Raw genomic sequence first — 19191 nt, forward strand, 5'->3', positions numbered from 1 at the left:
AAAAAAAAAAAAAAAAAAAAAAAAAAAGGGGGGGCAACACAACGCAGCAGAAGGAAGAACAACAGATTGAACAAACAGAACGGAGGGGCACTCCCAACGCGAAACAAACGGCAACGTACAAAAATAGAGGCACGCAATTTTTCCAAATGAGTTAATTTCAAATTATACTTTGTGGTTAATTTTTCTCATAGAAGAAAGGAAGTGCGAAAAAAAAAACTTGAAAAAACGGATTTGCACAAAAAAAAAAAAAAAAAAAAACGTCAAATGCTTATGTCGTTACGATTTGTGTATTCACTGCTCGCAGGGGGAGTTACACGTATGATAGTTTAATTTAAAAAAAAAAAAAAACAGAATAACGCGGAAAAAAAGGCGCAAAATTGTCGGAAAAATGGCGGAAAATGGCCGAAAAACGTGAAACAGTGCGACGCATAAAATGAACAGAACAAATGCGATTTTTTAGATCACCAATGGTGTATATTTACATGCACGTATTTCCACTTGGCGGAAAAAAAAAAAAAACGAAGAATATTTTTATTTGCGATTTTGCTGAAATGGGCATGTATGCGCGCGAATATTTTAGACACAGAAAAAAAAAAGAATACATGTAAAAGTGGGCAAGCGTGCAGTGAGGGGGAAAAGAAAAAAACGGCCCCAAGGGGTGACCAAAATTTTCCAAACGGTGACAACAAAAAAAATGCTACGGGCGGATAATGGCGATACGCATGGCGCCCCAAGAGGCATATCAAAATTGCCGCAAAAAAAAAAGTAAACGGCATACCAAGTGATACTACGAAACAACAATTTTTATTGCTGATGAGGAGGTATATTTTTTCTTTTAAATGGTGTGCACTTTCTCCCGTCATGGTTATACTTTTATTTCCTTCTGACCCTGTGCTAACCTGGGGTTAGACAGGGCGAACACTACTTCCGTTTCGTTCACCATTTGTTCTGTAAGCCCATGCACCCCCAGAAAGAAACACGTACAAAATAGCATGAACGGCAAAAAGGGAAACGAACCAAGTGGCAGGGAATAGTGCGACCGCGAATAGCGAGGAAGGGGAAAAAAATGACATACCGCTCGGGGAACAGAAATGGGGCAATACACCATATAATGCGAAACAGGTGGAAGTCCGTTTCGGACGACTGGCCCATATTTTTATAAGGATGGGAAAAGCAGAAAAATGCGCACAGTGAAGTTTTATCCCCCCCCAAAACGGGGGCCCCCTAAAAGAGAAGATACCAGAGGGTGTAATAAGCCAAGTGGATGGAGCTGTTCCCATAGGGACGAAAACGTAATGTCAAGCTGGCGTCTGTTTTGTTAACCATTTGTCAATTATTGTCCCTGTGCATAGGATTTTGTAAGATCGTTTTTTTCTTTTTTTTTTTTTTTTTCCCCCTTCATCTTCCACTTTGTTCTGTGCGAATTCTTGCACACATGGTGGAAAGAAAAAAAAAAATAATATAAACGCCATTTTTTAGCTTTTCCACCAAGCAGAAAAAATAGGAGCTCATTTTTGTTTCTTCCTTTGGCTACATTTTGATTTACACCCCTGAGGATGAAATTTCAACATGTAGAAGCCGAAACGTGTGGAAGCATGTGCTTAGGAATGAAAGAAATATGTTTTTCTTTTTTTCGTGGCAATTTAAACCCCTATGGGTGAATTAATCCCAGCAAAAAAAAAATAGGAAAAAAAAAAAAAAAAAAAAGGATTCACAAAATGTACACATAAATTACATGTACATATTGCTACAAAAGTGGTACACGCAGTGGAAGCGTTTTATAGGGGAGTTACAGTAAAGCAGGACCTTAGCCTTTTGCACAAAAATTATTTTTTTTATTTAAATTTTTTTTCCTTGTGCCCACTCATTCGTAAGCGCGTTTTATTCGCGTATATTCTTAACCATTCCGTTTTGACACTTTATTATTGTGCAGTTATATGTAACTCGACTATCCTACTGTTCCACCTTTGCATATAATTCCGTTTTACCATATTAGATTAAGCTGTTGTTTCTCCTTCCGCATTTCACCTTACGAGTTTATGTTACTGCCTTGGATCACTCCCTTACGATACTACATTACGTTGCCATACTGCGCAACTATACGGTGTTGCTGTTTCTGCCGCTTCTGCTTTTCTTTCTTTTTTCTGTGCAAGAATACCGTTAACATAAGTGAGGAAGCGAGCCAGGAATGAATCATACGCAGTTACCGAAACAAGGTTCACTTCACTTGTGCAAAAACTGAGTAACATACTCTTTCCACATCTACCATTTTAAAATACAGTTATTCCCCCTGTTTTCCTAATGACTACGGGTACTGCCGCAAAAGCGTGCGAAGCGCCGTGGTGGGAGGAAACTAGGCGCCTCCTGGCCATACACCGCTTAGACGCACACCCACGTGTTTCTCCGCCCATATGTACACACAACACCACCTCTACACCCACCCCCTTCTCGCCCGTTTCCCATTTAGGTATTTATTTCCTACTCCTGTTAATATTGTTCTATGCCTACCTGAGTTGCGTGCTATACCAACTGCGCGTAAGAAACAGAAAGGTTTCGCCCGTAGCCTCCGCCAATTTGACGGGGGAGAAGACTAGGAATTTTTTGTTCATTTTTTTGTTTTTCTGTAACATAAGTAAGGCGAAAATGGGACAGCGCGAAGGGCGGATTATCTGATTACCGCTTGTATCGCTTTACTGCTTTACCGATTTATCGTTTGTCCCCATGCCATCTCGTGTGTATACGCTCACAAATGCTCACTCTTCCCCCCCCTCTTCCCGCAGGCAGAATAATATCCCTTTCAGTTGTGACCTACCTGGATATACGCTATTCCGTGATAGACTACAGCACGCTGCTGTTATTTCCCAATTTCTATTTCTACTTAATCATATTGAAAACCATTCCCACGTACCTGTTTTTGTCATCTTTCACAATTATAATACTTTTTTGGTCCCAAGTTTACTATGCGTCTATATTAGTGTCCGCTCCGCATTTACAGTAATGTTTTTCCCCAAAAAAAAATAAAGAAAAGAAAGTGGACGATTTTGTGTGCATTTGTGTGTGAATTATTTTTTTCTGAAATTTGGCTAGCTCGTGTGCAGGCGAGTAATCGCAATACGAATAGTAGTTGTTATTTTTTTTTTTTTTTTTTTTTTTTTTTTACCTTCAGATCGCTGTACATTTTCCTAAATGGCCTTGTGTACGGAATAAATATCGTTTTGGCTAGCTTGAGCTATTTCACGCAGTCGTTCTACAACTACATTTATTACAACTACATCCTGGAGTCCATAATAGATTACTTAATAGCCATAGCATTCCTGTACTATGGGGTTAAGGTGCGCAGGTGTTTTTGCTCATTTTGCATTTATCAAGTGCTCGAGTGTGTATCCTTCGCCACAGTTACATATATATATATTTTTTGTTTTATTTTGAAGGTGACCAAGAAGCTGGAAGAAAAAAGCAAAGGAATTTCAAAAAACAACAGTATTATAAAAAGGGTAACTAATCTGAGAACAAGAGAGACATCCACATATCATTGGCGTTCTTCATATTTTTCCTACGCCTATGTTGTAACAATGGGTACAAAAAAAAAATAAGAAGAAGAAATATGAGCAGTGCAGGCGGAACAATATAAATTTTTTTTTTTTCTTTTTTGAACAATTCAGATACTGTCTTTGGCTATTATTATGTTTATTATTTTGGCTCTGAAGGGATTATACTCCTTTTGGTGTTTCCTCAAGAATTCGAACTTTTACAACTCCTACTTGGATTTACCTACTTGCGACGCGATAGTAATGTCAAAGGGGAGGAAAAAACATTTTTGCCTTTCATCTCATCCCTATATGTATGCCTTACGTGCTCTTTGCACGTCCATGTAAACATCCCATTTTCCCCCCTTTTCTTTTATCTCCTCCGATAACAGTCTTATTTCATCTCAGAATGCATCCCGTCGCTCCTCATCATTTACACCTTTCAATCCAATAAGGACAAAAACGTACGGAAGGAAAAATGACTGGCATTCCCAAGCCATTTGAAAAAAGATAAACGTGGCAGTGACTTTACGAACAAGACAGTTTTTTAACACATATGAGAGTATGTGTACACATATATACATTTTTGTATTTATTTTTTTTCTTTGCTTCCCTCCCTCTTGCAGTCGATGAACTTTGATTACACGACTCCTCTGTGTGCAGACACATTCGACCCGTATAATTTAAAATTCAAAAAAAAAAAGACAAAGAAGAATACGAATGTATAGAAAATGAGCAAGATCAATTTGTGCCTCAGGCTACCGTTCGAAATCGTGCGCATACGTGTGTGCACGTGGGAAGGCCTCTCTCCATAATTGGTATTATTATTAAGGTATGCGCGGTGAAGAAAGAAGGCGGAAAGGAGAGAAGCGAGCCACGGAAATGTATGAACACGCCCTTCTGCAACCAGGCATGGAGAGGAAGCTATATGTGCATAATGGTTTTGTGGCCTTTTTTAATTTATGAGAAATAATGGAAATCGTTATTAAACATTTTCCCGATACATGCCCGTATGACCGCGTTGATCAGCACGCTCCATCGGCGCGTAGTCCAGTGGCACATCCTGCTCCATTGCCGCTGTCCTATTTGAAAAAAACCTATCCGTTTAATTCATCCCTCAGTAGCTGCGACTGAATGAGAGTAAAATTATTTGTTTAAATGAACAGAAACATATTAACTTAATTTTTTTTTTCTTTCTTTTTTTTTTTTGCTTCTTTTCTTGGTGAGGCGCCGCTGACGTTTCTACCTAAGTAGGATCATTCTGCACAGCCGTCCATTTTCCATCCCAGTAGATGGAACATTCTCTTGTCAGAAGTTATGAAAAGGCGGAAGGAATAATTCAAAATCATATTAAAAAAAGGAGTCGGATGAAAAAAAAAAAATATAAGGATCGGGACATGTAGCACTACAAACGTTTGCTCCATAAACAGGGTTACATAAAAAACTTATAAGTTGTGCACGTGTGCTCCAATAACAATGTCGCACTGCACATGCAAATGGTTATGTTCCTTTTTGTGTTGTCGTGATGTGTGTTCGGAGGTTGTGTTCGCCGTTTATACGTGCGCCCAATTATTTTTTTTTCTTCGCTTCGGTAATCATAGTCCTTGTAATATCAGACACGTGTGCGGTTCGCAGTTGGCAATAATGGAGTTCTTCAAAGGGAAAAGAAAAGAATAAGGAAAGGGAGAAAATATGGGCACGTATATATATGTATGTGTGTGCATACAGTGCGCGCACACTTTGGGCTCATGCGCCGGTTTTACTTACGCATAGTTTTTGGAGCCTGAGGTTGAAGTTGTTGGCGCTGGGGTAGTAGGATTCCAGATTGGAGCACTTGACAACTGCGGTGGTGGGAAGGCGGTTATGCGAAGTGGTAGTTGGCAGTGGGCAGAAGATGCGGCGATGCGAAGCTGTCCCACAATTGGTGTAATGTCACACACAAAAAGGGACCTCCAAAGGAACGAGGTATGATACGTTGAAATGTCGCGAGGGTGTATAGTTCGCCCCGCATTATTAGCCCCACATGCTGCGCTTTTGGTCTGCATGGAGGACTCACCGCTTAAATTGTTGTGGCAATAGGCCTTCCCTTTGCGCTTGAGCGTGTTCCGCTTGGAGTGGCCATACTTCACTTTGAGCGAGGTGATGTTCAGCTTCTTGTCGTGCTTGGTGAAGATGTAGAAGAAGTTCTTGGACATGACCTGGGGGTAGCGATGAATGTGGGGAAGCGGTTGAAGTGGTGAGGCGGCACGATGTGTAGATGCTCACGTGCACTCCTCCGGTTGTGACCTACCACGACGCTGAGGACGGTGAGAGGGCGCAGGTTTATGCCTATGGCACGTCTCCGGATCAATTTGAAGCGCAAAGCGCACTGGTAATATGTGTCAATGCGCACGAAGGAAAAACGATCACAAGTGCACACGTGGAAGGGGTACACCTTGGAGGGCACCACTTGCCCAACATACACATCGTCAAAGGAGGAAGAATTACGAGCAAGGTCATATTTTGTATTATTCTCTGAAAGAGTAAAATAATGAAATTGATGATTACTTTGAAAATGGAGGATGGAAATGTTGTAGACTGAAATGAATTTGTTATTTTCCCTTTTGTTCAAGGACTGAAAAATTTTATCCAAGTTGTGTTGAATGGTACAAAGTGCTAAAAATAATTTTTGCTTTTTCACCTGAGTGTTGTGTAAATATTGATCAAAATGATTGAAGTGAATTTTTTTGTTCCCTTTAACAGAATTGTAATTTTTTAAAATTTCCACATCGAAATTTCTGTAGTTTGAAAAGGCTTCTTTATAATGAGGAAATTTTTCAAAATAAATATTTTTCGAAATGAATAATAACAACTCGATTAGGAAAAGGAAAATGTTCAAATGTGTTTGTAATTTGAAGTACTTTTGAAACTTCCTGATACAAAGAATGATGAGTTCTTGTAATTTTTTAATTCGGTCCAGGCGGTATGTCTTCAGCATAACTTGCATGTTGTCAGTGAGGGATTTACAAATCCATATTATTCTGTGCAAATTTATTAAATGCTCATTTATATTTTCGAGAAACACTTTTTCGTAGTAGTTTAAGACCATTTGGAAGTTGGTCATACACTTTTGTAATTCCTTTTCGCTAAACTCTTGTAACAATAGGAGTAGATTGAGTGGACATTTTTGTTCGCTGTACATGAGGTAGATATCCTTGATCAACGAGGTGTAAATTTCTTCATCACTGATTTTTTTTTTTTTTTTGGGGGGGGGGATGACATAGTTTAGTTCGAATTTTTCAAAGTTGTGCATTGTCTTTTTCTGTACTAGCAATTCGCAGCTGGAGCATATGTTCTGCCCTCGAGGGACTATAAATTTCCGGCTCCTGCGGAACTGTTCCTCCAGTTCGCCTTCCGACAGCGGCAGGTCATCATCATCGTCATCGTCATCGTCATCTTCACCGTTCTTTTCCTCCGTTGTGTCCTGTGCTGAGTCCTCCCGTTCTTCCTTCCCCCGGTTGGCCACGTCACCTCTTGGCGGACGTTCCGCTGTTTTCCCTTTTGCGAGCCGATGTGTGCATGCCTCTCGTTGTGCGCTTCTAGCGGAACGCGCGCTGCTACAACTGCGTTTCACCCCTGTAGAGACGACTTTATCCAGTCTGTTTGTTACCCCTTGCCTAAGTGCAATTCCGCTACCTTTCCTAAGGAAGCCATTGCTGCCCCTGTTCTTTATTGCTCCCCTACGAAGGGAGGACGTCGTGCCATGACTACCATCCTTTCCATCCACACGGTTGTAATAACATTTCGCGCTGCTACTTCGGCAGAGGGAAGTGCCACACTGGCTTCTATAACTCATGCTTTTTCCCTTCTTCCCCAGCTCCACACTATCGGCGCCGCAGCTGTCCTTCATACTACTAATCTGACCTCTTGCGGTTGTTCCTTTTTTTGTGTCCATTTGTTGTAGACAACTGGTTGTGCTCTTCATCCCTTGAGCGACATTTTTTGACTCTTTTTTCATTACCTTGCTTGGACGCCCGGTGGGTGGGAGCGTCCCACTTGCGCTGCTCAGGCGCCCATTCATGTCGCTAACACATCGAGTGGTGCCGCTAGCACATGGAATCGTACCGCTAACACACCCGATCGAGGGTCCCCCTTCGTAGCTGTTCAAGACCCCCCTCTTTATGTTCTCTTCAAACGGGTCTTCCTTCTTGACGCCGCGCCGTGTGCCTCCAAAATGGGCCTTCAAACAGTCCTCTGAGAATTCCCCATTTGCCGCATCGACTTGATTTTCCGTAGCCACCTCTCCCCCAGTGTTTGTCCATGAGATTGCACCATTTGCAGTACCTTCATGTAGAGGAGGGTCATCGCCCCAATGGATATGCTTCCCCTGATGGAGCATCTTCCCCTGCTCTCGAGCATCCACCTGCCCACTAAGACACTTCTCCTTAGAGCATGAGCAACAGATCGTGTTGTCGCTTATCATCTTTTTTATTACATCATAGTAGCGAGCAAAGTCTCTTTTTTCATTTTCCTTAAAAAATAAATTGTACAAATTTTCGTCAAAATTTTCCCTCCGATTTTTAATAAATTTGGAAAAATAAACCATCGTCCGATCTTTGTAGTAGAATTTCTTAAAGTGGCCATTTAATTCAACAATGCTTCGATAAATTTTGTGCATTTTTTTGTACTCACTAAATTTTGAGTACATGGTTGACATTTGTTTGTATATGTGGAAAATGCTCTGCAGAATGTTGGAAGAGTGTAAAAGGTAGAGGACTATTTTTTCCACGGATTTGAATTCTTTTTCCACGTCACCACATTTTTGCATCCCCAGGAGACACATTTTGTACTTGTGTGATGGCAGTGTAAGTTGCTTTGCCTTTTCTCTGTTCATGATGATTTTTTTTAGATTGAATTTCTTGTGTCTTCTTCCAGGTTTGCTGTCCTTTTTAGCGAGATTACCCGCTTGGCTGGTCGATATGGTGGACGTCAGGCTGGCCGATTCGCTGGGCCTCCTCCAACTGCGTGGTTCCAAGCTAGAGAAACGTAAGTACTTCCCCTTCACATGCACGTAGTACTTCACTAAAATGTAGTGCTGCTCATTCGAAATGTACGATTGCTTTATGTCAATAACGAGGTCGTTGAAGATCCTTTTAATGATACTTTCTTTTACGTCTAAATGGTAAGGAAAGGAAAAAGATTCCGTCGCACCCCAACTGTGTGCATTGAGACCATCACGGACACTGTTAACCCTGTTTATTGAGGTGTTAAAGTTGTTCATTCTCGTTCGATGGTAATTATGCTTTGCCCACTTGACATAATGCCCACATGGGTATTTTTTTTTGGCTTTACATTTTTTTATAAATTCCTTTTTAAATGCTTGAACAATGTTATTTTTAAGCTCAACATACGAATTTATATTTTTATACACATGGTTTAAAATGTTGCACTTGTAAAATATAATCTTTAAATTCATGGAGCATATAATGTTAAACCCTACGTCCAGGCTATGCATAATATGCACGCTGTCAAAATAACTGAAAAGGTAATAGTAGCCATTATTTTCTGTACATTTATTTCTGTTATCTTTTTCTATGTTAATCCAGAATATGTCCACAATTTCTAGGGGCATTTTTTCGTACTGCGCGTTGGATTTTAATTCGTTTTTTTCTCCATATTTTGCAATTCGATTGGTCGAGGAGATGGAGAAGAAGTAATCACACACACTTTTTTTTAAGCACAAATCGTAACTTCCCAGGATGGGCGAATTGGATTTAATACTCACATCGGAATGTTCTTCTTCCATCTTGCCACCATTTGTCTGGTTATCATTTGTCTGGTTATCATTTGTCTGGTTATCATTTGTCTGGTTATCATGTGTCTCGTTATCATTTGTCTGGTCATCACAGTCTGTGTGTGTGCCGCTTTTCTGTCTCTGCTTTTTGGGCCTATATATTCCACATTCCGTTCTCTGTTTGGAGGAATTATTCATGTTGCAATGACTGGTTTGCCTGGTGGAAACCCTTCCGTGGGTTTGTTTTTTCCCCTCATTTTCGTTTCCCACAGATTTGTACCTCCTTGTTGTTGTGCCGCTCTTTAATACGTTCCCACTGAGGACAGGACCATTTTTGTTTTTTTCGCTTTTCATAATACAGTTGCTGCTGATCGGTTGCTTCCTATTTTTTATGTCTCCATTTTTGCCTGACCAGGTCAGATGATTTTTTGCACCCGTTAATTTTCCGCTATTCGTTTTTTTCACATTATCGTTAAGAGCGGGTGCAACTGAATTTTCATTCTTCACGATTTTGTCACATTTAAATCTCTTTGTGTTGTTTTCACCCGGACTGTTGTCTTTCACTTGATGTTCCTTATCGGCGCGGGTCCAGCTGGTTTCTTTTTTACGTTTTCTTTTGTAGTAGCCTGAACGGGAAAAAAAAAAAAAAAAAGTACAATAAAGCTAGTTGCACACACAGAGATTGCATTTCTTTCAGGGGTGAATTCACGGCGGAGACTCAGAAGGTTAAAACGGCCATCTGTTATGTAGTTCCTTTTGTCTTCTCATTGTATCATATGTCACATATTGCGTATCAGCCATCAGGTAACAATCAAGCCTCATGTGATTGCATAACGGAACACACATGGTCACTGTTTGCTTCCCTTCACCTTCTCGTCTCACCATTTTTGGGGGGCACAATCTTCTCCCTCTCGGCACCGCTCTTTCTCCAGTACAAGCAATGCATTTCCTCATTTTTGTACACAAGGTTCCCCTTCATGTCGAAGATGTATACGCTACCATTTTTACTCGTCACACAAATGTACCTGTTGGAATGATTTATATAAACTTTGTTAATGCTGTCTGGAATGGTCTTTCGAAATATTTTCTGCATTTGGTTGTTCGCACTGAACATCTCTAAGTTGTAATCATTTTCGTAATACGTGATAATGCATATGTAATTGTTGTCGTTGCTTATGGTGGCAAAAATCATGTTGGCTCTATGCAGGCTCCTGCAATTGATTGCATTTTTCTTTTCCATCGTCATTGTGTTTTCGTTAGGGCGAAGTTAAAGTGGAAAGAAGAGAGCACACATAAGGGAGGAGTCAACAAGAAACAATGCAAAAAAAAAAAAAAAAAACGTGACCAACCTGCTAGTCAACAAATTGAGCAACCGAGTAAACGCACAAAGGGAGCATAGTGTTACACTTTTTCCCAATTTGTATATTGTCCTTCATGTAGGTAATGTGCATACGTACATGCTGTGCATCTGTCTGTTGCATTGCCACTTTGTTAATTCATTAAAAAGGAAGAGAAGCACAAAAAAAAAAAAAAAAAAAAAAAATTTGACACTAATATTAAGCAAACGAATGACAGAAACAAAATCTCCTTGGGAGAAGGCCAAAATGGACGCTTAGAAGGAGGTGGCAAAAAAGAAAAGAAATTGCGTTTTTAGGAATGGTCACAAGGAATATATGACATGTTGTCCGCTCCTACACTCGTTTGGCTAAGCATAACCACGAATACGCATTTGGTTCATTCGAACGGTGTGGAGCAGTTTAAGCGTTGTGTTTATTTCATTCCTACGAATTCATAAAATTGCGCAGTGCGCTTTATGGATGGAGACACAAAAAAAGGGAAAGAGGTAGAGAGATGAATCGGGTACACTCGAAAAAAGTAAAAAAGGAATAAGGAAAAAAATAGCCTACCACGTGCAGTCGCATAGTCCCTCTGAAAGAAACACGAAAAAAAGGGGAACAGAGTGGGAAGAACGAATGTGAGCAAACCCTTCATTCGCAATTTGCAGACTGCGTTTCGAACTCTGTCCTCTCAGAGCCACGCGCATACACACTCACGCACAACAGACCGCACATGTAGATTGACATGAAGTAGTTTTTTATGGTACGATTAAAGTCATAATATGAATAGACAAGAGTGATGAATTCAAAATTGCTGGAAATAAGGACGAGGAGTAGAATGAATTCACAAATTGGTCATGTGTACTGATCGGCATATATACATTTATAAAAAGAAAAAAAAAAAGAGGGAAAGAGAGGAGGAGACTAAAATAACAAAGCGAATGTAACACTTTGCATTGCCCAATGAAAACATCCACCTACACGTGTGCACATGTGCAGTATGCTATATATTAGTGTGCACCTTTTTTTTTTTTTTTTTTTCTTTATATGTAATTATATTTGTTCACTTTTTTATGAGTACGCGGGGTTTTCCGATCATGTGCCGTCGCTTAGAATGAGGACCTGCTCAACAACAGGGGGTGGGCCCTATGTGAAACGTCACAGGTAGGAACATGTGACTCCATAAAATTGTCACACATAATAGTCTCTCACACAAGGGCAACTCACGAAATGGAATGCAACTAAAAAAAAGATAAAAAAAAAAAAATGTAATATTAAAGTTGACATGGGAGCAGGTAGAGGAGAAGTTAAAATGACGAAACGATTATACTCTCCCCCCGCCGCATAACTTGGTACACATAAGTTTTATTTTATGAAAGATGATGAAGAAGGGATTTGTTCTATACGTAAAAATTGGGCAGCACGTGGAAAGTGCAAGGGGGATGAGGGAGGCCCTTGAGTGTAAATGTTGCTCAGACCTTGGAAATGAATAGTGGATGGAAGTGACACCAGGGGCACGAAATAACACGGAGGATGCGCAGGAAACTCTCAGGAATAATCACACACACTCCATCATGACACCTTTTTCGTGAAGCTTTAAAAAAAAAAAAAAAAAAAAAAAAAGTGTACACGGAAAGGTGAAACACAAAAAAGAGCGAGCACAATTTTCTGCTGCCTGGGTGGAGAATAAAATATGGCAGCAGCATATACGTGTGTGTATGTGTGTGTATCCATAAGTGCTTCGCCAAAGGGGATTATATTTTTCGGGGTACCTTGCGCGAGGGCTGGTTAGAGGTTAAGCCGTTAAGCGGCTAAACGGTTCAGCGGCAGAACAGTGAAGCTGTTAAGCGATGAGGCAGGAAACTAAACGATCGGGCCATTGAACTATGAGGCCTTTACACGATGCACTAACTCAATGATGCACGGGGGTAAGTCAAATTGTGAACATTGCGGTGGTGGCAAATGAGGAAGCGTGAGTACACAGGAACACAGGCACACATATACACACATATCCGTGTACATATAAAAGCAGGGGAGGCGAACCCTTACACTTTATTTCCATTTTCACGGGGTTTCGCTTCGGCTTCACTTACAGTGTTTGGGGGCTGATGTGATAATGAGACGGGCTTCATCCCCAAGTTGCCTCAAAAGAATGTGTGCCAACAGATAAAGGCGTGCTGCGCCCCCACCCCAAAAGGAGTCATTTCGCTTCGGGGGGGGAAGAATAGTCTAAAAAGGAGGAACATCTGAATACAAACTCATAGTCGAATAAAGCGTGAGAAATTAAGCTATTCTTCAAAGGGCAGCACATGGAAGAATTAAAAAAAAAAAAAAAAAATATATTACAAAAAAGGAACCCCAAAATGAATCCCCAAATGAACCCCAAATGACGCCAAAATTTACACACATAATGAAAGGCTTATTCAGGGGCACTGAAATATGTACACTCGTTAAATGTGCCAGAACAAATAATCAATCTCACACCTTCGGGGCCGGGGCGGGAAAACGGGGTGTGCCACATCTTGGCGACCCCGGGAGGAAGATATTTGCACTTGAAATGCCATATTTTTTTTTTATGGAGGCATTTTTAGCGGCGTATTCTTACAAATGGCAGATTGAAGTAGTGGCAACATGGCACACTCTCCCCTTTGCTTGTTCCATGTTTCGTTGCCCCTATTTTTTTTTTTTTTTGCAGATGGGGCTTAATTTCTTTGCACACATAATTTTATTCTACACGAGATACGGTACCGCGCGAGGGATTTTTCGCCCCGTCGCCTCGTTAAATGTGCCCTTGGCTAAACTTGTAAATTTTTTCCCGTTGCCAAATGAGCCAAACTTGTTTGCGCGTTCCCTGCTATTTTTTACTTTTTTTTTTTTTTTTTTTTTTGTCAAAATATTCCGTTTTTTTCCTGCTCTTTTTCCTTTTTTTGCGTAGCATGACTCAAGGAGCAGGATGTGAACACATTACAAGAGTGTCGCACATTGAATGTGTAGAAAAGGTAACGAAGGGGGGCAGTGCAATTTTGCCTTGTTCTAAGCTGGCACGACAGGAACTTGGTGCCTCACCATCATGACTTGGTGGACCATTCCTGGCAAATTTGGGTGTTACAAGAATTCTGTGTGGATACGGCATATCACGCAATGGAGAAAAAAAAAAAAAAAAAAAAAGTAGCCAAACGCGCGCACGTGCAATTTAAAATTTGAACACGTGGTAGCTAAAACATATCAAGGTGGGGGTTGTGTTTTTCCCAATTTTCCAATCGAAATCCTTTTTCCTTAAGGTGTAGCCTGCATTCGCAGTGACTAAAGGGTTGAGTTAAAATGAGTTAGTGGTTTATTGGGCGGGTTTTCTTCAATTGGCTTTTTTCAAATTGGCCAAGTAGCTCCAATTTGTGTTGGCGTAAAGAGGGGTGTCGCATCAGCAGTCGTGGTGATACACGTGGCATTGTGGAAGACGGAAAGGTTTACCTGCCTCTCTCCCAAGACCACACGGCATGAACATCCTCGCGCGGTTAATCCTGCTGTTGCTGGCCCTGCTGCACCTCGCGAAGAGTCAATATAGCAAAGACGGAGGAAGGGAAGGTAATAATAATAATAGGGGCGTACCTATAAGGCAGTACAATGTGGGGGGAAAATGCTTTATTTGTACTTCGTGTCCCCCCAAACGTTACCTAATTGGAAAAAAGAGTAGAGTTGTGAAAAATTTTAAAACAAGTTTTAGCATAACGGATGTCCAAAATTTGGTGAAGAAAATACCACGGATAAATTACCCCCTTTTATGTGCCCCACTTGAAGTGCTACTTCGTCTGAGTAACATTTTCTCGTTCATGTTAACCCTAAATGCACTGAAGTTGATACGGAATGAACATAGGATTGCTCTGAATGATATAGCTGATAACATAAGCTCGAGGATATTTTTGCTAAATGCGATAAATGACGTGGTCAGGAAAATACCTGAGGAGGCCCCTCAGTTGTGTAAAATTTTCCTTTTTTGCGTCGCCCAATTTTGTACACAGTTTTTTTTTTCCCGTGTAACTGCGCATTTGTTTTATGATAGGAATGAGAAGGGTGTCATAAAGGGTGGGGGAGATGACGAACAAGTGCAGGTGGAAAAAGACGGTCAGGGGAAGCTGCACATGGATGGGGAAGGAAATCTCATTGCGCCAATTGCAGAGGTCACCCCGCAAGAAGAACAGGAGGGAAAGAGTTACACCAGGACAAATGATGTGAACGGCCGAAAAATAACTACGCATGAGGAAGACGCGGGAGAAACGGAACAAATGAAAATGCTACAACACATGTGCATGCTAAACCAGTCCGGACTGATACCAATATATGTGTACAATCACCTGTCCAAGAAGCTCCAGTTTGAAGGGAAAAATATTTCTCTCTTTGTCAACTGTTATGTGCTAATTAGCGGCATTTTAACAAAATGTTATGTAAAATTTTTTGTACAGAAAAAAAAAAAAACAAAAGAAATATCAAGCGATGAGATGATGAAGGGCGGCATTTTCCTATCATCCATGTTCAGTTCACTTTTGAAGAATTCCTATTTTTGTTTCCTTTGCATTTCTATTTTTTTCAAAATTTTTGAAAAAGCTAATATATTTTATGAACAGTCCATTAAGCAGTCTATGATGATGTTCAACACAATATTGACTCCATCTGTGTATGTGATCCTGTCGAGTATTTTGTATGAAGGAATTAAATTGCCTTTTTCTGTATCTTTTAAAGATCTCCTCTTCGTGTTGCAAAACAGATTTGTTGTGTTTCCTTCCCTCATTTGGGCCATGCTGCATGTGAGCAATCGCGACGGAGTTTTTAAGGTATGCGGTGAAGCGATATCACGTTGGACGGAGTCGATGTGCATGTCGCGGGAGAGAGTAACTTTTGCGTCCATTCCAATGGTTCCACATTAGCGTGAAAACATTTACATATGACATCACACCGCTTTATTTCATTTCCCTCCCTTTTTTTTCCCCCAGTTTGACAAAAACTTACAGCTGTACTTGCTAGTCCAAGCCATGACCCCCCCAAGCTACAACCTCTTCCTGTTGGCGGTAAGATTATAAAGAACAGATAAGGGCGAGAAAACTATTTTGTGCTGTTTTAACCAAATGAACGTCGTGAAGTGTGTATATGAACGTTTGTGTATGTATAGCCCTGCACACATATATATATATTTTATATTATTCCACCTTTTTAGAAAAATGGTAGAGAACCCAATAGCATTCGGAAGATCCTCAGTCTGTCTTACCCCCTGTATCTTATAGCATTATACTTTTATGCCTTAGGCCTGTTTAGCTATTTTAAGAATTGAAAAGGGTAATCAGCTGTTGAGTGAGCCGTACCCCGCGCCATCAAACGACTAATTCATTTCTGTTCCCCTTTTCCAATAGCCTCTATCCTACTCCTTTTTGCATGCACATTCAGATCATCGCAAAAAGTGGACTGATCCCTCCCCACCCCTGTTCAGTAAAATGCAGTAGAAGAGGCACGTTTCCACGGGGATCTGTCTTGTCACAATTAAGTAGACATGCGGAAGGTCACACCAAAAAAAAAAAATATTAAAAAAATAGTGTTTTTTTATCTCCCCCTTTTTTGTGAAGACCATTGCGTTACACATTTGTGCATACAACTTGGTGCGTATGTTGGGGGTGCGGAGGGGACTCACTACAAAAAAAAAAAAAAACTAATTCATTTTCACGTTTGACTTTTTATTATTTTTTTTTGTGTATTCTACAATGTTGCCATTTTTATTGCATTTTTTATTAAAACTGGAAAGGTGATGTTAAACCCATGATGCTATGGTAACATATTTGCGCCTTCCCCATATTTCCGTGTTTACGAAGAAGGGAAGAATATGTTTTGCATCTGTGCTTTGTCAAAAGGGAACGGACAAATGGGGAGGCTGCCTCTTCTCCATGATCATCACCTTTGAAGTGGGTTAATGGGCTTTTTTCCCGTGTCGAATAAATTTCCTATTTCCCTATTTGCCGTTTCGAGGTGCGCTGCGTTGCCGCGCTCATTTGGCTAGTTCCCTTTATGCGTATAGTACGTAGGAGGGGCGATTACTTTTTCATCCTGCAGTCCACCCGCTGGGCGGCACAGTCATTTTGGCCATTCCGGTTGGCAGTCCCCGTTGGCAATCCCCCTTTGGGGCGTTCGTTTGGCGCAAATATGTGGACCATGTGGTTGGCGAAATTATACGGTCTATCGATTGATATATATATATATATTTTTTTCCCCCTTTTTGCCCCCTTGTACCACGCTGCAGTGTACGCTGGACACAGTGGCGGTGGCGATTGAATCCCGCTCGGCGTGTTGTCAATTTGTTAATTAACATTTCGAGGAAATTTAAATTCCACAATATAGGCAACCCAGAAAAAAAAAAAAAAAGAATTTACAACGTAACAGGGAACAAGTATAGTCCACGATGCGATCCAAATTGCATTGTAATTTTTTTTTTTTTTTTTTTTTTTAGGGTTAAAAGGTGTTGCGAAATGGACAATACGTTATAGCAAATATATTTCACTTGACGCGCGTAACACCTGAGCATGCGCGGAGGGGTTCAGTTTTATAAGTACTGTTGCGTGGGTGTGCGGCATCTTCCCACTTGATTCATTTATGAAAGTTTGTGATGCAATGGTATTTTGTGAAACAGTAGTTTTTTCCGAGACGTTTTCTTTTTTTTTCCCAGTGGCATTTTTTTTTTTTTTTTTTTTTTATGCCCCAAAGTGTAACTATCACATTCAAATTATTTAATTTGTACCACCGAAAAAAAAAAAAAAAAAAAACGACCAATCTTTTCTAACCGCCTTTTACCTGCCGCGGGTCATATCACAGTAGAAGAGGGGTGTGGGTGTTAGTTTTCCCTGAGAGGTTAGAGAAGGCTGGCACGACATAGGCTCCAAAATAATGCGCCTCCCTTTTTTTTTTTTTTTATTGTCCTGAATCGCGTGATCGTGTAGAAAATATATATAAAGCAGAGGCCACTTCGCCTTTTGTATGGAGAGGCGACTGTTGGGAATTGCCTCAGTTGTTTTTGCGTAACGAGTTTGCAGAACGTCGTTGTGTATAGCATAACGTCGCCCCTTACCTTTCACCACTTATCTTGGCCACTGCTCCCCTCCACGCGTAAACCGAATCAGAGAGGGAGCGTAAAAAAAAAAAAAAATGGAAGCGTCAACATGGGCCCTGCACAAATATCTGCTTCCCTTTTTTGTCCTTTTTTTCATCTGGGGCGATGGGAAGGGCTGGGTAAGTTGCTTCAACGGAGAGGGCCATGAGGCCATAGGGATGGTCGCCATGTCAGGGATGAAGAGCGAGCAGTTGTACGAACTGAAGAAATTGTTAAACGGAAAGGACATAGTAGACATTGGGAAATGGGGGCACTTAGTCCATGACAAAATAAAAGGAGCGGAGTCGATGCATTTCAATTTACAAAACAACGACTGCAAGAGGGCCGTCTTCAAGTGCGAAGATGAAAATGGCTTGTGCCTGATCAACTCGATAAAGCACTTCTACGGGAGGTTGGCGGGCGAGCACTCGGGGGCGCAGCCAAGTGAACAGCCAAGCGGTCAGCCAAGTGGACAGCCAACCGATCAACCAAGTGAACCACCAGCCGGTGAAGCAACTGAACAGTCAACCAATGAAGAGCCATCCGGTGACGCAACTGCAGAGCCAACTGAGCATCGTGCGTCCAATTCTGCCCCGGCCGGGTCGAAGGCCATCCCCCTCAAGTACCCTAAAAACATCACCTTCACGGACGCAGACGCCCTCAAGTACCTGGTCTCGCTCATCGCGGACATGCATCAGCCATTAAGAATAGCACACCGATACGACAACGGAGGGAAGGACATTAAAGTCATTTACCAAGATGATTACAAAACGGTGCAGACCAACATGTTCGATTACATGGAAAGCGAGTTAATAAATAAAATGATAAAAAGGTACCAGTCAGCATGGTATGGAGGGTGGACCCATGTAAACCGATTATTTGATGAGCATAAAAAAGACGAAAAATTATTTAGTGCAAAAGGAATTGATGCAATTGATATATGGGCAGAGCAAATTGTAAATGAGTTTTGTTCCGAGTTTTACCTGAACAGCTATATAAGAAATTTTATGGTTGGGAAAAAGGACGAATTACATTTTGATACAACCAAGGAGGTGGAAATTACTTACGAATTGGAGTTACACTTGGAGAGAATGCTCAAGGTTAATATATTGAGGGCTGGTTCTCGCATAGCCATCGTGCTCAACAGCCTCTTTGCAAATAGAAAATTTTCCAGCCTCAGGAAGAAGTCCGAGTTTGATAAAGGTAGGGCCGTGAGAAAAGAGGGTCACCAGGGTTCAGGGTAAACACTGATCCGCTGACCCCCTCCACGCATGCTACTCACATGGTTCACTTTTCTCCCCTTCTCCTCACAGTCGAGTACGAGCAGCTGGAAAGACACACAACGGCCTCCGTGTATAAAAAAAATGCCGTCTTTATAAATTTAGCTATCATTTTTCTAGTGTTGGTATGGGCACGAAAAAAAAAAAAAAAAAA

General features: G+C 41.0%; 4 protein-coding genes across 4 annotated transcripts; 3 read left to right on the forward strand and 1 right to left on the reverse strand.

The window, feature by feature from the left end:
- Positions 1–2301: 2301 nt before the first annotated feature.
- Positions 2302–4255, forward strand: AK88_00869 (uncharacterized protein; the record flags this gene model as incomplete). Its single annotated transcript, XM_012478513.1, has 8 exons — positions 2302–2311; positions 2468–2632; positions 2781–2994; positions 3167–3332; positions 3432–3494; positions 3663–3788; positions 3920–3991; positions 4154–4255. The coding sequence occupies 8 exons, from the start codon at positions 2302–2304 to the stop codon at positions 4253–4255; spliced, it is 918 nt and encodes a 305-aa protein (XP_012333936.1).
- An 867-nt stretch (positions 4256–5122) lies between these two features.
- AK88_00870 (uncharacterized protein) lies at positions 5123–10546 on the reverse strand (the record flags this gene model as incomplete). Its single annotated transcript, XM_012478514.1, has 5 exons — positions 5123–5179; positions 5295–5368; positions 5584–5725; positions 5818–9926; positions 10183–10546. 5 exons carry the CDS (start codon positions 10544–10546, stop codon positions 5123–5125), a joined length of 4746 nt encoding a protein of 1581 aa, XP_012333937.1.
- A 3585-nt stretch (positions 10547–14131) lies between these two features.
- Positions 14132–15957, forward strand: AK88_00871 (uncharacterized protein; the record flags this gene model as incomplete). Its single annotated transcript, XM_012478515.1, has 3 exons — positions 14132–15463; positions 15623–15697; positions 15844–15957. 3 exons carry the CDS (start codon positions 14132–14134, stop codon positions 15955–15957), a joined length of 1521 nt encoding a protein of 506 aa, XP_012333938.1.
- Positions 15958–17813: 1856 nt separating this feature from the next.
- On the forward strand, positions 17814–19116 carry AK88_00872 (uncharacterized protein; the record flags this gene model as incomplete). Its single annotated transcript, XM_012478516.1, has 2 exons — positions 17814–18997; positions 19071–19116. The coding sequence occupies 2 exons, from the start codon at positions 17814–17816 to the stop codon at positions 19114–19116; spliced, it is 1230 nt and encodes a 409-aa protein (XP_012333939.1).
- Between the last annotated feature and the right edge of the window lie 75 nt (positions 19117–19191).

Source organism: Plasmodium fragile, assembly GCF_000956335.1.
Source record: "Plasmodium fragile strain nilgiri unplaced genomic scaffold supercont1.7, whole genome shotgun sequence".
NCBI lineage: Eukaryota > Apicomplexa > Aconoidasida > Haemosporida > Plasmodiidae > Plasmodium > Plasmodium fragile.